The sequence below is a fragment of the Polypterus senegalus genome, chromosome 7 (assembly GCF_016835505.1).
Source record: "Polypterus senegalus isolate Bchr_013 chromosome 7, ASM1683550v1, whole genome shotgun sequence".
Classification (NCBI taxonomy): Eukaryota; Metazoa; Chordata; class Cladistia; order Polypteriformes; family Polypteridae; genus Polypterus; species Polypterus senegalus.
The window spans coordinates 34,323,038-34,344,718 of NC_053160.1; the positions used below are offsets into that span (position 1 = coordinate 34,323,038).

Below are 21,681 nucleotides of genomic sequence, written 5' to 3' on the forward strand. Positions count from 1 at the left end.
ATGAAAAAGAGTAATAAGAGTCGTATCTGGGAGAAAAATACTCACATAAAATAAATAAAATACATGCATGCTAGAATATGCTGGATATAGACGTGCGAGTGTTGAACGGTCACGGAATGTGCAGCTAAAAAGTAGCCTCTTATTTTAAAATTATATAGTTAAGGAATTAGATCATTTTTAGATTCTGTTTTCTGTATGCCACTTGTTCCCCAGACTGAAATGAAGTGATTCACGTGTGCATGAAAGGCGATGAAGAATGTAATGTGAGATGGTTGTTCTCTCCAGTTGAAGAGCAAATGATTGCTAACGGGAGACTTAAAAAGGTGAACTTTGTGTGAAGAACCTGAACGGCCTTAGCCATAGGGGTGGATGACCCTGGCCATTTAGAGTGTGTCGAAAAGGTGCGCAGGTGTAGGAAATGAGAAACAGTAAAGGCGTTGGGAGCGTTTATTATAGCGCAGTTCGTTCATTTATATGCCTTTAATAAGATTTGGGCCAAAAGCGCCAGAATGCATTGACAGAACGTATTACTTTAAGGGGTTCGAACCCTAGACTTCAAGTGCACTTCTGACTAATTTATTAATTATGGTTTATACCCATCAATACAAAAACAAAATCTATCTATCATATAGTGCCTTTCATATCTATCTATCTATCTATCTATCTATCTATCTATCTATCTATCTATCTATCTATCTATCTATCTATCTATCTATCTATCATATAGTGCCTTTCATATCTATCTATCTATCTATCTATCTATCTATCTATCTATCTATCTATCTATCTATCTATCTATCTATCTATCTATCTATAGTGCCTTTCATATCTATCTATCTATCTATCTATCTATCTATCTATCTATCTATCTATCTATCTATCTATCTATCTATCTATCTATCTATCTATCATACACAAGTGTGGTGTAGTGGTTAAATTTTTGGACTTCAGACCTTGAGGCTCTTCATGCAAATCTACCTACTCACACTGTGAGACCTGAGCAAGTTAGTTCACCTGCTTGTTTTCCAGTTGAAACATAAAAAGAAATGCAACCAATAATACTTCAAATATTGTAAGTAGCCTTGAATAAAGGCATCATCTAAATAATAAGTTACATTACTGTCATTTTAATTTGTTGGTAATCCTAATCACTGCTGGTGATATAGAGCCGAAGATTATTAATCATTCATACTTATCTTGTTTAAGGTTATATGTAGCTAAATTCATGTATTCTCAACTACCCTTCCACAGACAAGCAGATATTTTTTATTTCCTCTGTCCCTTTCTTTGTCAGAAGAGACAGAAATCTATCTATCTATCTATCTATCTATCTATCTATCTATCTATCTATCTATCTATCTATCTATCTATCTATCTATCTGTCTGTCTGTCTGTCTGTCTGTCTGTCTATCTAACATAATGACATTATAGTATTATCTCAGTATTATATTGATAAAAACTTAACATTCTAAAACCCACTTAATATAATTAAAGGTCTTGCAGTGTCAGAGCCTTTCTGTTTATCTATTAAAAAGTGACAGACATTTACTCATGTGTCCCCTAAATTTGTTCATGATGATTAAAGTCTTCTACGTGTTTTTGAAATTACTCACTTAATGATGAGCCTGGAACAATGGTAGTGCCGTTACCTCCCAATAAGGAGACCTCTGTTGAAGCCCTGGGTGCTCCTTGTGTGGAGTTTGCATGTTCTGCCCGTGTTTGTATGTGTTTCCTCCAGTTTCTTGGATTCCTCCCACAGTCCAAAGACATGCAGGTTAGGTGGATAGGTGTTGTTAAATTGGCCCCTTTTATGTGTGTGTATGTTTTCCTGTGATGGGCTGGGGCTCTGCAAAGGGATTGTTCCTGCCTTGTGCCTGATGCTTGCTGAAATAGTCTCCATCGTCCCCACAACCTTGCCCAGAATAATTTGGTTTAGAAAATGGATTAATGGATGATGAGCATATATGGGGTGCTTTGTTAGGTCCACCTCTGATTGCTTACTGATTATTCATTGCTATTCAGAAACATTTGCATTGGAAAGCCTAACCAATTGCAGTGAATTGAAATGAATCAAATAAGGAAGGACAGTACAAACATACCTACTTTCACACTCATCGTCCACCTTCTCATCTACTTATACAGTTCAGGGTTGTGAGGAACCAGTGCCAGTCTCAGAATAGGGTGGGCAGGATCCTCTTATGTGTAAATGTACACTTATTCATCCTGGTCCAGTTTAGAGAGTTCCGGCAAACTGAACTACACATCTTTGTGATGTGAGTGGAAAACTGGAGTATCCAGTAAAGAAAAAACATGACGGTTAAGAGAAAATGTGCAAATTCTACCCAGGCAATTGAACACAGGACATTGGAGCTGTGAGCTAGCAGTGACAACCTCTATACCACATAGAAAGGTAAGCAGTGCATGTCTGAGCTCCCACATTATAAGCATAATGAATTCTTTTCATCAAACAAGGCATGAATTGGCTTCTGATTAAAACTGGTAACTGGTGGAATACTGTAGGGATGAAACCCTCTAACATTAAATCAATGAGTGTAACAAAGAAACACGTGTTACACACTTGACACTGACCTTGAGCACACCATATGCAGTACATGTATGTTTGGTTGGTACTGCATGGCATGTGCTTCTGGGCCCATGTTTCTCTTGCCTGATTTTCTGTAATTTATGTATTGTTCTTGAATTATCATGTTCTTGCAAAAATAAGCTGGTCCAATACACATCTGTTCTATCATCTTCTAAACCTGCTTATCCAGAACAGGACTGCAAAGAAGCTGTAGCCTATCCCAGCAAGCAGAAGGAACAAGGCAGGACCAATCCTTGGGCACAGCACCTGCCCTTCTCAGGGTGAACACACACACATCAGGGCTGATTTAGCTTTGCCATTCATCTAACCTGCATGGAAGAAACGGGAGCACACCCATGCATACACAGGGTAACATGCAAATTCTAGGGAGTATCCAGGACTTGTACCCCAGAGTCCCTGTTGGGAGGCAGCAGTGTTGTCACTATGCCACTCCCTATGAGAAACAATAATTAAAATCTTATTTAGAAAGTGCTATTGACCATTTCAACCAACAAAAAAAGGTACCACAGAAACAAGGGAATCCAGTGAACTTTGAGAAAGTGCAATTGACATCACTAATATAAAATTAGAAACACAGTTCTGAAATGACCAGGTAAGTCTTTAGACTTGATTAAATCTTACGATGGATGGAACCTCATGAGCTCACTTCTGTGGAAGAGGAGCCACAAATCTATCAGCTCATTTAGGAAAAAAGTTGAGTAACAAGATCTAATGGGCTTACATGGCCAGGCAGTCTGGGTGTTTGAGTTTAAAGGAGATTGTGAGACAGACGGGGTGTGAGCTGTGCTGATGTGTCACGTTTGTCTTTGGTGTGAGGCAGGGCTCCAGCAGTTGTACTTTGAACTTTTTGCATTCTGTTGATGTTTCATTTTATTGTTACTGCTGTTTTGGATTTTTTTTGTTGAATGTTCATGAAGGGTTAGGCGGCCATTTGGCCTACAGTGCTGCTATGACATCACCCAGTTTTGACTGTCAGTTTTTTTTAGGTGTGCCGTTGACTGGAGTTTTTGCTTTCCTCTGTTCCATGGTGAATTGGACATATCTCAATTGTAATGTTCAGGTACTTCATATTAGTGCTTCTATTTATGGCTGACATTGAGTTTCTGTTCTGTTTATTGTGGGTTTAATGTAAAGTGTGTGTTTATATATTTAAATGTTGTATGGCTTAGTAATGCATTATACAGTAAATGTTTTTCGATCAAAAATTTATTGAAGTTTGAATAACATTAATGAGAAACAGAAATAATAACACCAAAGGTTTTTCATATAATAAGTCAAAGAAGAATAATTATTTTTGTGAATATTTTTGCAGGCTTTCAATATGTGAAAGCATTACATGTTTTTTTACCATACCATACCATACCATATTTATTTGTTGAGCGCTTAAAAACACAGCATTACAACTGACCGAAGCGCTGTACAGTTACAACAAGCAGGACTAAAAGCAAAATATTAAAAACAAACATTAAGAGAGAATTAAAACAGAGATACTAAAAACAGGTCAGGGGACCAAATAAAATAGAGAAAATAGCAAAAGGCAAGTGGAAAATGAAACAGGTTAAGAATTAAAAGCCAATGTGAAGAAGTGCGTTTTTAGGCGAGATTTGAATGTGGCGACTGAAGCGGCTTGCCTGACCACTAAGGGCAGGGAGTTCCAGAGCCTGGGTGCACAGACGGAGAAAGCCCTTTCACCACGAGCTTTAAAACGTGCCTTGGGAACGGTTAGGAGCAGCTGATCAGTGGATCTAAGAACACGAGGGGATTGTGACAATGGAGCAAGACACTAAAATAGGCGGGGGCTAGACCGTTTAATGCCTTATAGGTGAGGAGGAGAATCTTAAAATCGATTCTGAACCTAACCGGCAGCCAGTGTAGGGTTTTTAAAATCGGTGAAATGTGTTGGATTCTGTTACTTCCAGTTAGAAGCCTTGCAGCCGCATTTTGAGCCAGTTGGAGTCTAGAAAGAGTGGCTTTACTGATGCCAAAAAGGCAGGAATTAGAGTAGTCAAGCCGGGACGTAATGAATGCATGGATTACTGATTCCAGGAGGTGGTTAGACAGAATAGGCTTGAGTTTGGCGATTCGCCTTAGATGGAAAAAGCAGGATTTTACTGTGCTGTTGACTTGAGCATCCATTTTCAGGAACGTATCCATTTTGATTCCAAGATTGTAGACAGACGAAGTTACTGGAATGGGAAAAGAAACGAGGCCAAGGGGTTGAGCCTGTTTGCAGTCGGGACTAAAAACAATGACCTCGGTTTTTAAATCGTTCAGGTGAAGGAAGTTTACAGCCAGCCAGTCCTTAATGTCAGCTAGGCAGTCGAGGAGAGGTTTGGTGGAGTCAGTTGGCTTGAGGGAGAAATAAATTTGGCAGTCATCAGCATATAGGTGATATGAAATTGCATGTTTTCCAAAAATTGCACCTATAGGCAGGATGTAGATTGAAAAAAGTAGTGGCCCTAAAATGGAACCCTGGGGGACCCCACATGGGAGTGGGACTGATTCAGATGAAAAATCGTCTAGCATGACTCTGAGAGTCCTGTTGCAGAAATATGACCTGAACCAGTCGAGGGCTAAGCCAGATACACCAGCCCAGGATTCGAGTCGGGAGATCATGATGTCGTGGTCGATTGTGTCGAAAGCAGCAGATAAGTCGAGAAGAACCATAACCACATGGAGTCCTGAGTCCAATGCCAAAAGGACGTCATTTAGGACACGTAAATGCGCGGTTTCTGTGCTGTGTTGGGGCCTAAAGCCTGACTGAAAAAGATCCATTACCTGATGGTCCTGTAGGTGATGAGTTAATTGCTCATAAACTACTTTTTCTAGTATTTTTGACAAGAAAGGTAGTTTGGAGATTGGACGAAGATTGGAAAGAACGTCAGGTTTATGGTATTATTTATTGTTCTTGGTGAGCTCCTGTGTCAAATGCTTTAAATGCAAAAGAAACCAAACTGAATAGTACATTAGATTCAACTGAAAAAGCTAATTCAAGTAGGATTTTTAATTCAGATAGATAGATAGATAGATAGATAGATGTGAAAGGAACTATATTATGTAGACTATATTATGTAGACTATATATTATGTAGACTATATTATGTAGACATGAAATCTTTGGAAAAGAAATAGAATTTTAGGGCATTCTCTATTTGACTAAATGTATACTTTAGTTATTCCATAATGTGATAGCACATATCTTGTTTCTGACACACTATCATTGAGTACTGTAATAAAAGGCAGAGAGCTTCCCAAATGCTATGGATGGATACTTGCCTGCCTGGAAAACGTACATAATAGAAGGACAGGCGTAGACCAACTATCTGGAGTGCATACTCCCTCATTGTACTAGGTGACAGTATCTTTTGTTGGTCTGCCCATGCGCATACCTGCGGGGCAACTTTTGAACTGTAGCCTCATTGGGCGGCCTTGAGTACCACCAGAGGGAGGTGCCAAAAGCAGGTATTCTTACTTTAGGGCGTTTCAGAACATAAAAACGGAACATATGTCCTTCTGTCCCCTTTATAAATATAAATAAATATAAATATACAGTATCTGCATAGTGGGCGAGTAAAGAACAGAAAGTCAAAGGAAGAAATATTGGGACGCCAACCTGGTCATCCCCATTTAGTGAAATGAAAAAAAAACAAACAAAATGAAATGCTCTGCACTCCAATATCAAAAAGGAAGAGGGTTTTTAGTCAGTCACCAGGTAAGAGCTCCATCCTGCGGTGAGCTCTTTAGACAGAGTGGCGCCTCCTTCTGGCAGCCTTGGGATTTATAAGTGGATGTCAGAAGAGGCAGAGTCACATGCCCTCACTGTGTGTCTTCTTATTACTTGGAAGGGAACAGAAGAGGACATAGTTAACACCAGCACACCCTCTTGACCCAGGGTGATAGTAAATACCTCAGATGAGCCCAGAGAGTGATCCGCTGACATGCATGTGTAAATCTATATAATAACAGCAGATGCCTATAAGCTTCAGCCCCACATTGTGAGTTTAATATCTGAACTGTTATTGTTCCTAAATTATTTCAACTGACAATAACAGCATCTACAATTGGTCTGACACAGCAGAAATGTCATGTGCTGATGTGCAGTAAAGGTGATATCCTATGATAGTGCCATGTTTCAAGTCTCTGAACTCTTCGCAATGACCCATTCAACTGCCATTGTCTGTCAATGGAGACTACATGGCTGTATCCTTGATTTCATACACTGTCAACAATGGGTGTGGCTGGAGCACCTGAACTCAGTCATTTGGAGGGGTCTCCACTTACTTTTGGACGAATAGTACATATCATGATGATTAAAACAAGTGGAACAGATCTTTGAATTTTCAGAGCCTACTATTCACTTTAAATATAATACATAGAGTAAAAAGAATAAAAATACATGAAGATAAAAAAATGCAAGGCAATAATTAAGGCAGGAGTACCCAGCATTGTCGTGCAAGGTCTTCCAATGATATAATAAAAGGTGTACAGACACTGGTCCCATGCACGGTGTAAGAAGAATAATTTTGCAGAAGCAGATTGTGTTCCTTTTTTCATTTTTAAAATAAAAAAAATAGAAATTGTAAATGAAAATGAAAGATTTGGATTGAATAACTGGAAGTGTTCCAAAACTCAGAGAAGTTGCTTCCTTTTTTCTTTTCCTTTCTTCCTTGTCTCACAAACAAGCTTCTCTGTTGATCTCTTTCTCGCTTGTGCCCTTTTTCAGATTTCAAAATAAGACTCATTGTTCACATCCCTAGTTTAATCAATGTTGGGTTTCATTTTGGTGTTCAACATATGACTGTGCTATGTGTTAACAAAAGCTGAAAAATCCCCTTATATCTGAAAAGGTGTTACAACCTTTAAACCATGGGTAGTCTGAACAGCATAAACCTCGAGGGCCTATGCGTTGCCCCATGCTTTTTGAGCCTACATAAAATGAAAAGTGCTATTGTGTTTTATACATTTAATACGATTGATGTTACAGGTACCATTTAGGGCATAATCAACACCAACGTTCAAATATACTAATACTGTAGCATAGACACTGAAGTACGCATACACCCTACAGTAAGTTCATCAATCTCCTCAACACACTTATTTGTGATCCTGTCAGCAGGTGGAAGGTAGGATCCAGTTTAGAACTTGATGAGGTGCCAGTGTTGTAATCATCTTGGGCTATTACAGGTTAACCAGTCAGTCTAACATGTATATTTTTGGATGTGGGAAAGAATCCATTGCTTTCAGAGAAAAAAACATAAGGAAAAGAGGGTGATTACACTGATTCTGAATGCTGAGGCCAAAAATTGGACCCAGGACTGTGGGGTGGTGAGGTACTAATGCTAAATGCTGAACCACCGTTGCACCATATACCAAGTCCAATTTTAAATGTTTTCCTTAAAATTGGACATAAAACCAGGTGGATTCTGGGTTCACACTGATTACTGTTATAGAAATTTAAAATATGCACTGCTTGGTAACACACGAGGGTGCAGTTCAATTTTTATTTTGCTGTCGTCACGGTTGGTTAGCTTAGAGACCTGGATGCAAAACACTAGATGAATTAACACGTAAGTTAATTAACTGTTGACCCTGAACTGAATAAACAGTTTAGAGAATGCATGAAAAGGAATTACTTATTTGATAAACATAAACATATTAATTTTACCTGGTACTGGGAAAGCACAAAGGAGCGTTTGATACCTATAAGCTGACAAAAAAGGAAGGGAAAGCAAGAACAGCAGTGTGTTTAGCATTATCAAAATAAACCTCTGGGGATCTTTACAAAAATACTCCAATTTGAACCAAATTTTAGAAATAAACCTCATGTGTATTTTTATAAAAATCAATAATCCTGACATATTTAGGCTAATAGGCCACTCAACCCCTTCATGATCCCCGCCCCCTCTTGCCACAGTGTTTATATATAGACAATACTGGTCAAAAGTTTTAGAACACCTCAAAAATGTAAGCAGTAAACTGCCAGAGGTTTAAAATTAAAGTTTAGGTTGGCAAAAACTGAAAAAAAGAAAATTTCACTATATTACAAATGGACCTTCCTCAGGGAGCAAAAACCTACAGATTTTCTGCTGCAATTAAAGTAAATTAAGTCTTGCAAATTGAAGCAAACAATTTACACAGGTGTCCCAACTTCATTTAATTACTTAAATACCCTCTGTCTGTTTTAAAGCAGAGTTGGAACACACCCTCTGAAGTACTACTTGGACAATATTCCATTGATCATGGCAAGAAAATGATAATTAACAAATGAAATGAGACAGACCATTATTAACCTTAGATGTTTAGGCCTTTCATTTAGTGAAACTGTAAAAACAAAATCAAAGTGTTAGTGAGTATGGTGTCCTACACGATCCAAAAGCAATTGGAAACTGGATGAAACTCTGATAGGAAGAGATCTGGCAGAACCAAAGTCACAACCCAATCAGAAGACAAGTTTCTGAGGGTCACCAGCTTTCATGACAGGCATCGAACAGCACAACAACTTCAAGTACAGCTTAATCGTTGTCAAAAAAGCAAGTCAGTTTCTACTGTGAAGATGAAACTTTCTCTCCTATTAACAGTAGAAGTGGAGACTTGCTTTTTTCAACCACTTTTAAACTGTGCTTGAAGCTGTTGTGCTATGAGGCGCCTATCATGCAGGCTGGTGACCCTCAGAAACTTGTCTTCTGATTGGGCTGTGACTTTGGGTTTCTCCCAGAAATCATTTTCCCTGCAGATGGCAGTCATGGCTTTTGAGTCAATGTGTTTGGTCACTTGTGAAAGTGTTGTGAATATGAAGGCCAAGAATTGATCCAAGAAGGTGAGAAGTCTTTAACCTAGAATAGTGAACTGAAGAGTGGCAGAATGTAAGAACATGTAACACATCTCCCCAGATATCAGTGAGGCTAGTCGCCATGAGGTGCACAGCATCTTCATAGTTCAGCTGGTTTTGTCAGTTGTATGCATGACTTACACGGGGATTATGAATGGGAAAGGCTAATCATCTTGGTTCCATCTCCATGGTAGTGGTGTCAGAAAAGGATATAACTTTCACCTAGAATGCCAAGCCAAAATGGCTTATGGTGTTACAGCATTTGACAAGCAAATGTGATACTTTGCAGTGATAGTACCTGATATTACTTAAGTTAGTCCCCCAGCCTACACAAAGCATTCTTCATTTCTGCTATTTAGGTGGCTAGTATCCCCATCTCACAGAGGGAATGATGAACATGAAGACTGGGGTTCAACCCTAGGGGGGAGACGAGATAAAACTAGTGTCAAGAACAAACTCAAAGTTGTGGTAATGTTTGATGAGAAAATACCATTACAGTTAATTTTCTAAACCAACCCAAATGTTCCAAATCAAAAGTTCAATTTTCATCAAGGTGCTATATTAATTTAGAATTTTTCCTCATGCAGTGTTCTGCATAAATTTATAGTATGACAGGTTATCTTTAAGATTAAAAAGTAAGTGATTTAATTGATTCAGTTGGTCAGTTACAGCTGTCCATTCACATATATACATGAGGACGGTGAGAGTTGGTCACCAAGTAGTCACCAATGATCTATGGATGATTTTTAATTGTGATCATTATGTTGATTTTTTTCTTTTCCATATTGTTACCATGCAACACAAAGAGCACTACAAACTGAGACAACTCAGTCCCTTAATCTAAGGTTCCACCAGAACTATATACACATTATTCATTAATTTCATCAACTTCTTGGTCCTTTAATTTTCCTTTATCTCGCTCATGGAAGACATATTTGATAATATGACAAATATAATCACTTCAGGTTATGCAGATTTCTTTTTGGTGATTTTTGAAGGATATGTTGGTCACACTATCACAAGGGGGAAGGATGGCCTTAAGAAATAGATGTGGAATGCAGCACTTCCTGATTTATTTATGTAGCTTTCCTGTGAGTCAGTGGAAAAATGGAAGCAAAGAAAGCTGAAGGTACAACTGAGTTGCTACTGTACGAATAACATAAAATCTTTTAAGTTCTGCATTCATACCATAGGATATGTCAAGAGGTTAGAAGAAGGTTCAGTTAGCTGACTGCTCTCTACAAGGACACAATGATTATACAAGTCTTTTCACATGATGAGGAGATGCAATGAATATGTGAGCAAATAAATGATACGAAATGAAGAACAGGAGAATAGAAAATGAGGGAGGCCAGAGTGGAGGTGGATGGATAAAGTAAAATAAGATTTGAAGGAAAAGGGCTTGACTGTAGAGGAGGTGCAGGACTCAGCTGTCTGGAAAAGGTTGATCAAACACTTCGACCCCACGCAGAAGTAGGAAAAGATGAAGGGGAAGAAGAAGTAGAAGAAGAAGATCACATTCTTTATTGTTGTCTGTTTTAGTTCAGCTTCCACCTATATGCATCTAGTGTCACAAACCATGTCAAAAGGATTACCACTGACTTATCTCATTCAGGTCATCACTTGTTCCAAAAACTCCCCTCTGGTAAATGCTTTACATGAAATAAAACTAAAACTAAAAGACACCTGAACAGATTCTATCCCAGAGCCATAGCCCTCACAAATCAGTAAATTAGTCTGTCTTCCTCTGTTATTTGTGTGCTCTTTCATGTATAAAGGTGTGAGTGTGAGATCTGCACATAATTTACACATTTCCTTTATAACTGCAGTATTCTACAAATGTTTATAATAATGCATGTTGCTTAACAAATGTTATTTAAGCTATTTGTACGTGATGTTGTTTTTTTTGCTATAAGCAGCCTCAAAGCTATAATATTACCTATACATATACATTACCTATACATTACAAACTAGTGGATTCTGATCTAATTTAATATACAGAGTTGTGTTCTTGGTCTGTTCCTCATTTTATGCTAGCATCACTAGTCTGTGGAAGACATAAAAGTAAGAATCTAATTTTACATGACAGAAAACTTGAACCTGAACATATGGTTTGCCTACTTATTCCAACATCTCTCCAAATTCAAGTATGAAGAGAGAAAAAATGTCTTACCACTTATCTGTTTTGGTTTGGCCAGTTGGCACAAGTTGATCTAATGTCTTTAAATTAAGAATGAAATCCCCAATTCAAAGTGATCAGGCAAAATCAGACTGAAGTCATGGCAAGGCCCCTATGCAGCCCCTAGCTTGTAATAATATTTCAAAAAGAAAACATTTAGATGAGTCTACTTCAGCCAGTCAATCTCAGTGAAAAGACCAGAAGAAAACATCATTAGGTATTCTTTATAGCGCTGCCTTCACTCTCTGAATCTTTGTAGGTAGTTTCAGTTAAAACAACCAAATGCTGATGTGAAACCACAAGCTCTGGAAAAGGGAAGTACCCTTCCTTCCATCCCAGTGAGAAGCAGAGCAGGGTAATTTCCCAAAGAGAACTGAAAACCTAAATAAACCTTAGTGTGGCCCTTTCACGGACGAAGAGGTGAGCTTGACAGGAATTACTTCTGTTTTCAGCTTAATTCATTTCAGTCTCTCTTTTTGTGTGTTTCTTTTTTTTTAGACTGCCGTAAGAGGGCAGGGATTGTAGCAATCATTGTTTTCAACAAGTGCCTTCTGGCCAACCCTGAAATGCTGAAAAACAGAACAAAGTGTATTGATAACAAAGTGTTTTATTTAGTGGCACTCTATCCCATAAGAACATCAAAATAGACCTGTAAATATCAACACCATATTAAAATATCCTTCTGCAAAGTGAAACATGTTTTCTGATCAACAATGGCAGTCTATGCAGTGCATGTCAGCTTTTTGAATATTCACTTATAGAAAAATGTGAATCCTGAACACGAAGCTCTAAATAGCAGTAGCCAATATGCAAGTGGTCCTGAGGTAAATTCCACTTCACCTCCACTGCCAATGTTACAAAAGGCATATGGTAGGCTAGCAGCAGTTGAAGAATGTGACATTTGTAAAGTTTAGTATCTTTACTTAAAGCTGAAAAGGTGGGGTTTAGAAAGTTTTTATGGGTTGTGAACAAACAAAGAACCTTAAATGTAGTGGAAAATCCATTAAAGTTAATCAAGGCTCAAAATGGACCAGAGAGACATGGCATGGTTAAAAAAATGGGATATTCAAATGTTTTTTTTACTGTTTATGAATTTGAGGAAATGTAGGGTTTTCATCCTGAACAAATGACATTGATGGTACTTTTACTGATTTCAAACACATATATGACATGAGGACATTGTAAAGATTAATTTCTTTCACAAAAATGGGAGAGAATGACATACAGGCATATATGTAAGAGCAGTATAATATTCCCATGCACCCATGTTCTAACCCTGATTAATCCAAATTTAGAGGTGTCGGGGAATTTAGTTTATTATAGCAGTACTTAATCTAAGGATCTTTTATTTTTTAATTAACATTTTTATTTATTTTTAGATTAACACAGATTTACAAAGGCTAGTGCTACTGCTTGTCAGATACAGCATCTTTGGCTCAAATCCAATGCCAGATTATTGCCTGTGTCATGTTCACATGTTCTCCCCTATGGGTTTTCTTCTGTTTATTCAAAGATGTGTGATTAGGTTACTTGGCTGTGACTATGGCTGTGATTGGGCCTTGAGATTGACTGCCGTCCTGTCTGGAGTCATTTCATACCTTGTGATTTGTAATGCTAGGACAGATTACAGCCCACCACAACCCTGAACTGGATTAAATGACTTTGACAATGTTATGTAATATCATTATGTAACAGCAGGCAGACTAACAGTGTTGATCCAACAGTTGCAGCACTTCTTACAGACCATATTAAACCACGGGCAGGGCTGGGGCTCCATTATAATGTCAAAATGGGCTTAAGAGAGAGAGAGAGAGAGAGACAGCAACTGATTTTAGTTAGAGAGGAGAGAGAATGTGAGTTTAAGGAAGTACTGGAGGAAAGGGAACAAGAAGATAGATAGATAGATAGATAGATAGATAGATAGATAGATAGATAGATAGATAGATAGATAGATAGATAGATAGATAGATAGATAGATCGAACTGGGTATTTTTAGCTTTTACAAAAGGTCAAAAATATTATCACAAACATCAACAACAACCACTCCACTCAAATACGGACAAAGAATTACAAAAAAGAACAAAAATTTCTGACTTGGTTATAGATAAACAGAGCCATCACAGTGACACCTTTTGCAGGCATATTATTGTAGGTATAAAGGTGCCCCAGTAGAGTTTCTTGGCACACTTCTGCTGGATAATTTGCTGGCTGAAAGCACTCAGGGGGATGTGCAGCGTTGTTCATAATCACCATCAGTTTTGTTTTCATTCTATCCTCTGCTGGATGGAGGATGGATTTATTTTCAAATAACAGATTTTTAAATTACATTCAATGACCCGTCAGACAGTTTCTGTTCACAAGGTTTATTATAATTGTATGTGTCCCACTCTAATCTGTCATTTGACTAGCACTAATGTTCCCATTTGGCATTGTACCCACATAGCAGCCCCACAAAGTCCAGAGCTACATGAGTAATCTGATTCACAAGTAATTGCTGACACACATCAATCCCAATCCTAGAACTATGACAGGGTTTCCAGTATCATTGTTTCTAGATGAGACAGACATCTAAACTTGATGGATAAGTACTCAAGAGGAGGAGAAAATGCCAGAAGCATGTACTGGGTTTGGATCCATTTATCTGGCTGAGGTGACTGCAATGATTTAAAAGCTCTACAGGGTCAGGACACCAAAGTCCATGAGACTGAGCTGAAAATATTGAAAGCACTGCATTTTTTCGGTGAAATTTGGCTAACATGCTTCTTCAGTTTTGCTTGGAAAATGTAGATAATTAATCATTCTTTACATTTATATAGAGCTTTTCTCACTACTCACAGCGCTCAGCAATTGCAGGTTAAGGGCCTTGCTCAAGGGCCCAACAGAGCAGAGTCCCTTTTTTGGCATTTATGGAATTCGAACCGGCAACCTTCCAATTGCCAGTGCAGATGTTCCCTTTCTTAAAAAGGAGACAAGGATGTGTACTAATTACCAAGAGAACACACTCCTCAGCCTGTGCCAGGATAATGGAACAGAGCCTCTGTCCAGTAGTTCAACCTCAGATTTAGATAGATCAACATACATTTCATTCTTTAACATGGGAAAGCAGGCACATGTTTTGTCATTCGATATACTTGAGGAGTTTGCAAGCTTATGGAGATAGTTTATGGCTGGTATGTTGTGTAAGAAGCTGTTAGAGTATAAAGTTCTAGTGCTGTGTCTATGTACCAGTCAGTCAGCGAGAACTGTGTTTCAATACTTGGCATTAACTTGAGACAATTTATTGTGGTCATTGCACTGTGCCAAAGGTTCATCTTGTCTCCTATCTTATTTATGAATTTCATGGACAGGATATCAGAAAAAGTCAAGTTCTGGAGAGTATAAGGGTTACACACTGAACAAGTCAACGCATTAGTGTTATGCATTAGAGACGAGACTTAGCACTTCAAAATCAGAAATCACAGGTCTTGCTCTTTGCCCTTCGAATGAGACGTAAAACCAAGGTCCTGACTCTCTGTGGTCATTGTAGATCCCTGGGCATCTTTCGAAAAGAGTAGGGTTTATGCTGGTGTCCTGCCTTAACTGCCTACAATAGCCTAGTCAATCTGCCCCCCTAATCATTTCCTGTTTCTAATTTGCTATCTCTCTGAGCCATTCACCAATCTAATAGCTAGTGTGAGCTGAGCGTATTGGCACAATAATGGTTGCTGTTCCATCATCCAGGTGAGTGCTACACATTGGTGGTGATTGAAGCGGTTTCCCTCTGTTGATGCAAAGTGAGAAAAAACACTATATAAATGTAATTATTATTAGGTAAGGTGTGAGCAATGGCTCTAAGTGAAGTGTGGTTAAGTTACCACAGGGTTTTATTTACGAATGAGGATTGAGGTGATTGTAAGGTAATCCAACCAACTGCATTTGTATGAACTTTGTATTATACTATGGTAGTGAAGTCAGTTTATCGATCAGTCTACATGCATACAACCACATTTATGCTCACAATTTCTGTGTAGTGACTGAAAAACAGATTGTGAGTATGAGCAGCTGAAATAAGATTCCTGGACAGTTGTTGCTTGCCCCACTTCCTGTGACAGGGTTAGGATACCTTCAATATGGCAGAACTGCTGCATCTTTGGATCAAGAGAAGAAACTTGAGGTGGGTTTGGCACATTGGTGTATAAAGCAATGCTCATTGGGAGAAGGCCAAATGACAGACCTAGGACATGCTGAAGGGATTATACTATCGTAGGGGCATTTGGGTAATCCTCAGAAGGGACTAGATGACGTTGTAGAGACTTGGCCAGGTCAAGTCAGCATATTGATACCACTGCTATCATAACTCCTAATGCACAGGGATCTCATATCTTACTTTGTGAAGACTTTCACATTTTCATTTTTTCTTTCAGAAAAAAACAAAAGGGAATTAACCATGAATAGCAAGAAAAATGGTGATAAAACAGCAAAACAGATGCTACTGTATTTTCCCCATATACAGTGGACCCTTGACTTACGAACTCAATTCGATCGCGAGGGCTGGTTGTAACTCAAGTTGGTTGTAAGTCAAGACTATTTTTCCCATAAGAAATAATGGAAATACCCTTAATGCACTCCGAACCTCCCACAGCAACACTTACTTAACCTTTTCATAATAAAAAAGGGTTGTATAATGTGCATAATTTACCAAAACACCAATAATTTTTCTAATGTACTAACCAAAAAGTTATAAAAAGTGCCTAGCCTATCAGAAACAACAATTTCATACTGTACTCATCATTTAATTTGACATATTTGGGCTGCAGGAAGGGAGGAGGAGGAGAATGAAACAGAAGGTGGTTATTGTTTAGAAGGAGCCTCCTTATGCAAATCTTTCCTTTATAAAATTGTGGAGATGGTAGATTTCGACATGCTGTACATAGTAACGAGATCGGTCATGAACACCACCCTCATATTTCCGCACAATTTCCTTCTTCGTTTCGATTGTGATCACTGTTTCTCAAGTTAATAATGACAGTAGTTGAGCACTCAGTTCAAAGCTGGCCATGTTGTGAACTGCTGTAATAATACACTCCAAAGCAAGCCGGTGTTGACTCAGCCTGACGACATCATCATGTGCCGCGCCAGCCCGCTAGCTAACATCCTTTAACAATCACTTTCTTTACCTTCATTACCTTCTCTTCCTTCCTTAGCAATTATGTGTCTTGCTTGCCATGGTCTAAATTATATATATAGATAAATCACTCCACTGACCGAAATTATGTCCACAAGCACATGTATCTGGGCTCCGACTGACGCTTATGAACGCTCTCGGCTGTTTGTTTACAATCGCACAAGCGGATACACATGAACGCATTCGGGTAGTAACGCAAGATGTTGGTCGTAAATCAAAATAAAAATTTTGGTCGTAATTCAAGTTGTTCACATGTCAGGCCGGTCGTATGTGAAGGGTCGACTGTACGGGAGTTAATCATTAACCATAAAATACAGTAGTAATTGAGGCACTGAAAAGTTCCACTTCTTCACAGATCATTTTGCTTCTTTTCCCAGAAAAATATCTTATATGACATTTAATTTCTGACACATGAGAAATTTTAATTAAATGTTACATTCTTTAAAACCAAATATTTCCTTTTTAATTAAAAATTTGGCTAGAATGAAAACCTGCTGCCTGCATTGTTCTCCTTGACTAACACATACAATACAAATTTTTGATTGTTTTAGTATTTCTTTAATTTATAAGACTTCTTTTCTTTTGAACTTTTTTTGTGTTTCTTGGATTTTTGGAATCAGAGTACCAGTGGGCCACCCCCGTATTTACAAAACTTGTTTAGAAATAATGCTATTATTATTTGATAAAGTAAAACTCCCTCAGTATGAAAGAGCCACAATTCATCAGCTATTTCTGATTATTACCCAAATTATTTCTGGACACTTGAACCGCATGGTTATGTTCCTGTGATGAATCAGTAGTTGTTGTAATACAATTATCACATACTGTTAGAATGATGGAGCAGTAAAAATTCAGCGGTAGAGTTTAAATGTAGACATTAATAGCCTAATTCTTTGATTTTATTGCTTTTTAGAGACAAAGTTTATCTTCAGCAGAATGGAAACGACACTCAAAAGGAATGTCACCTCGCCGTTTGGCGACAGGGTGCAGTCGCACTCAAACCATGGCCCGTGCTTCCAGCCTCTTCCTCTTCTTCTTAATTCATCACGATTCCCCTCACTAGATAGTTCTTTTGACCGGAGCTTCTTTAGTTTCAGACCCCCAGCCTTACTGGACTTTGAAAGATTCCAGGCAAACCCTGAAGGGGGCTCCCGAAAACGGAAGAGGACACCATTCAAAGTGACTCACCCTCTTCCAGAAGGTGAGTGCTCTGATGAAATGAGCGAGGAAAGCAATGAGAAGATGGTTAACCTTTCACGCCTGCCTTACCCATTGCCTCCAACAGCAAAGTGCGTGCCACAAATGATAGATCTAAGCAACTTTCAGTTTTATCGTGCTCTTGATCGCTGTGACACTGGTGCCAAAGAGGAGCCCATGAAACATGAACTACTATGGCCAGGCACCCCACTAATGATGCACCCACCACCAAGATATTATCCCAAAATTCACCCTGGAATAATCCCATTTCCTTTCATCATGCCAAATCCCCTCATGCATTTTCCACATGGCTTTTATCTGAATGAGTCCATAAATAGGCATCGAAGAGACACTGCTGAGAAGGAGAAGTCCAACAGTGGTGAGCGACTGGATGTCAACGTACACATTGATGACAGCTATTATGTTGATGTGGGAGGTGACCAGAAGCGCTGGAAGTGCCGGATGTGCGAAAAGTCTTATACCTCCAAATACAACCTTGTGACCCACATTCTTGGCCACAGTGGCATAAAGCCTCATGCCTGTAAACAATGTGGCAAACTCTTCAAGCAGCTAAGCCACTTACATACACACATGCTCACACATCAGGGAACCAGGCCTCACAAGTGCCAAGTGTGCCACAAAGCCTTCACTCAAACCAGCCACCTAAAGAGACACATGATGCAGCACAGCGACATCAAGCCATACACCTGCAGGATCTGTGGCAGGGGCTTTGCCTACCCCAGTGAATTGAAAGCCCATGAGATCAAACATGAAGGTGGCCAGGAGAACATCTGTGTAGAATGTGGGTTAGATTTTCCAACACTGGCCCAACTGAAGAGACATCTAACAGCTCACAGGGGTCCAACCCAGTACAACTGCACAGAGTGTGACAAGACCTTCCAGTACCCAAGCCAGCTCCAGAATCACATGATGAAGCACAAAGACATTCGACCATACATCTGCACTGAATGTGGAATGGAGTTTATACAGCCGCACCACCTCAAGCAGCACACCCTGACTCACAAGGTGAGAGTTCTCTGGTGAAATCTTATCAGATTTTACATGTAATGAAATGCATATGTCGCTGTTGTGATGTGAAAGTTTGCATACAAGTTGATAAATATTTTGCATGTCTTTATTTGTAACTTAGACAAAACAATGTAATACTAGTGTTACATTATTGATAATAACAGCAATGGTTTAAGAACCCCTTCCCTCCTTTTAGGAATGAGTCTTTATAATTTTATGACAGGGTTGGGGGAAGTACCTCAAACAAGTTTGGCCAATATTTCTCTGCAGGACTCTCTCTCAACCCTCACAGGAAAGCCAGGCTGCCTAACCACCAAGCTTTACCTTAACATATGGTTTTGGGGGCAGGTGTGAGGGTATTCTGTCCCCCATTAGTCTGAAGTATGGCTGTTTGGAACTGTCTTGTATCAAAAGCCATTAAGCACCACGACGCCCTATTGACTCTAGGGGTTTGGCAGAAAACCTATACATTTGCTTGCTTTACCTCGCTCTCTTTCCCTTACCAAACTGGTGAAAGACCATCTCACACCATGAATTGAAAAGGACAACACAATGAAGACCACAGCTCGGCAGCCATATTGAGACAGGCATGCAGTCTGTTCTGAAGAAAGCTGACCACAAACGATGCCTTAACTAGAGACATTTTAAGTAACTAATAAGTCTGTGTGCCACCTGAAACTACACATCAGCATTTATCAGGTTGTATGGTTTCCAGTATTCAAATGTACTTTGCATATTGTTATTATTTATGAATATTATCAATAATACATTATTTAAATTGTAACTTAACTTACCTAATTGCCTGAGGTTATAAATGTAAAAGGGAAGGTGGGGAGAAGTTATATGTTACAATACCTTAAAAACAGTGGTAAGTCTAGGAGATTTGAGGCTTTCTGACAAAGGCTACATATTGATAATACAAAACGGGAAAGTAGAGTAATATATTACTCTACCAAGACAAAACAGTCGCTGCAGAAATTATTTGCTACTAGAATATAAAGCAATTGCAGCATTTAGACCATGGCATTAAGAGTGGACACGTGCATCACTTTACCCTGTAATTGACAGTGGCCGTCTCACAACCTCTCAGACCTTGGTTTGAATCCAGTCTTTGCCTGTGCAGTGCCAGACTTCCCCCCTTTGTTCTCCCAGGTTTGTGTGTTTTGTGTTTATGTATTAAATTAACTGGTAACTCTACATTTATCCTGTGTGCATATGTAGTACTCTGATTTCTTCCCTTATCCCTGATTTGTTCCTGATACTTCTGGGATACAGTCCAACTCTCCTGGACCCTATAGTGGAGAGCAGTTGGTTGGGAACAGCATGAAATTGTTATTTGTTGTGGTAACTTCTACCGCATTAATACAAATAATTATTTACATACCATAAACCTGTTCTACCCACATTTCTTCAGAACAGTGTTAAAATATACATTATATGGGTAAACACATAATTGACACTTATGGCCTCCTCATCGCAGCAGAAAGTCATGTATTTTTTTTAGTATTACTTAGCATCTAATACTTATGAGCTTACTAGGCTCTTGGGAAATTTTACTGTGAAATTAAAATGGAAGATTTAGATAAGCAGAAGTAATTTTGTAGCAAAGAACATTTCATAGAATAGTAATCATAATTATCCCTCTACAAATGTTATAGAGTATATAGAATGCACCATAGCTATAACGTACAACTCAATTAATGAGAGACAAATGAGGGTCAAGAGGCACACACACACCCTTCATCCCTGAGAAGCACGTCTGGAGGATCCTCATGAAGTATCAGATCCCTCTCACTCTTGCCGTCTCAAATAACTTTTGTTAATCCAGCTAACAGCCCAAAACTCTTCACCAATGGGTCATTTACTTGCTTATTATTTACCCTAGACAGAAACCGAATAGGAAAGTCTTTGTTTGTTATAAAAAGAGCATTCAGGAAAGAGGAAAAGAAATTTTTGATACAACCAGCAGTTAAAGAGTTATTGAACAACAAATGTAAAAAAAAATGTAAGATGTTTTTCAACACGTTTAAATATTTAACAATTCTTAATGAATTATTGTGGTCAGAATAAACACTTGTAATTTGTGTTGTTGTGTTATGCAATTGTTTCTAATTCTTTTAAAGTAAAAATCACAAAAATATTATTTTGTTTTCTGGAGGTACTGTCTTTAAAATTTGCAAAGGTCCAATGCATATTGCAACTTTCAGTGAGGTTATCTGTTTTAATTTTTTGTAGACATTTATATATAGAAAATGTAAAAGTGTATTTAGCCTATACTGTATTTAAAGTTCGACTATACCAGAAATAACTGCAAAGTTTTGTTATTATTTGTTGTTATGCCCAAAAATGACTCTGCTAAACGTCACTGTGCCACTTCTAAGCTCTGACCTATACAGCCAGAGGGAGGCTCAGGAGAGTTGATTTCAGGGTGGCCCTATCTCTCGGGGGCACAAAATATAAGGGACTTGGGTGAATGTAATATTACATATAATATAATAATGCATAAATGGAATTATATGTAATATAATAATAAAAATATATTAAAAACACTTAGAAATAAACCAGAAGACTAAACATGGAAAATTAACAGAGGCCAGGGAATACATCTTCTCAGACACATAAAAATTCATGTGCTATGGAACATGCGGAAGTTAAAACTTGCCAATGGCAAATTTTACA

At 38.5% G+C, this 21,681-nt stretch overlaps 1 protein-coding gene across 3 annotated transcripts in view; it reads left to right on the plus strand.

Annotated features, from left to right (window-relative positions):
- znf366 (zinc finger protein 366) overlaps positions 1 to 21,681 on the plus strand; it is a 47,557-nt gene that overhangs the window by 390 nt on the left and 25,486 nt on the right. The window contains exons 2-3 of one of the 3 annotated variants that reach the window (XM_039758466.1): positions 3,592 to 3,665; positions 17,690 to 18,999. In XM_039758466.1, the coding sequence (XP_039614400.1) occupies positions 17,713 to 18,999 (1,287 nt within the window). In that variant the 5' untranslated portion in view covers positions 3,592 to 3,665; positions 17,690 to 17,712. Of the gene's footprint in view, positions 1 to 2,355; positions 2,411 to 3,591; positions 3,666 to 17,689; positions 19,000 to 21,681 lie in introns of those variants that run through there. The other 2 variants (XM_039758467.1, XM_039758465.1) reach the window with 2 other exon arrangements.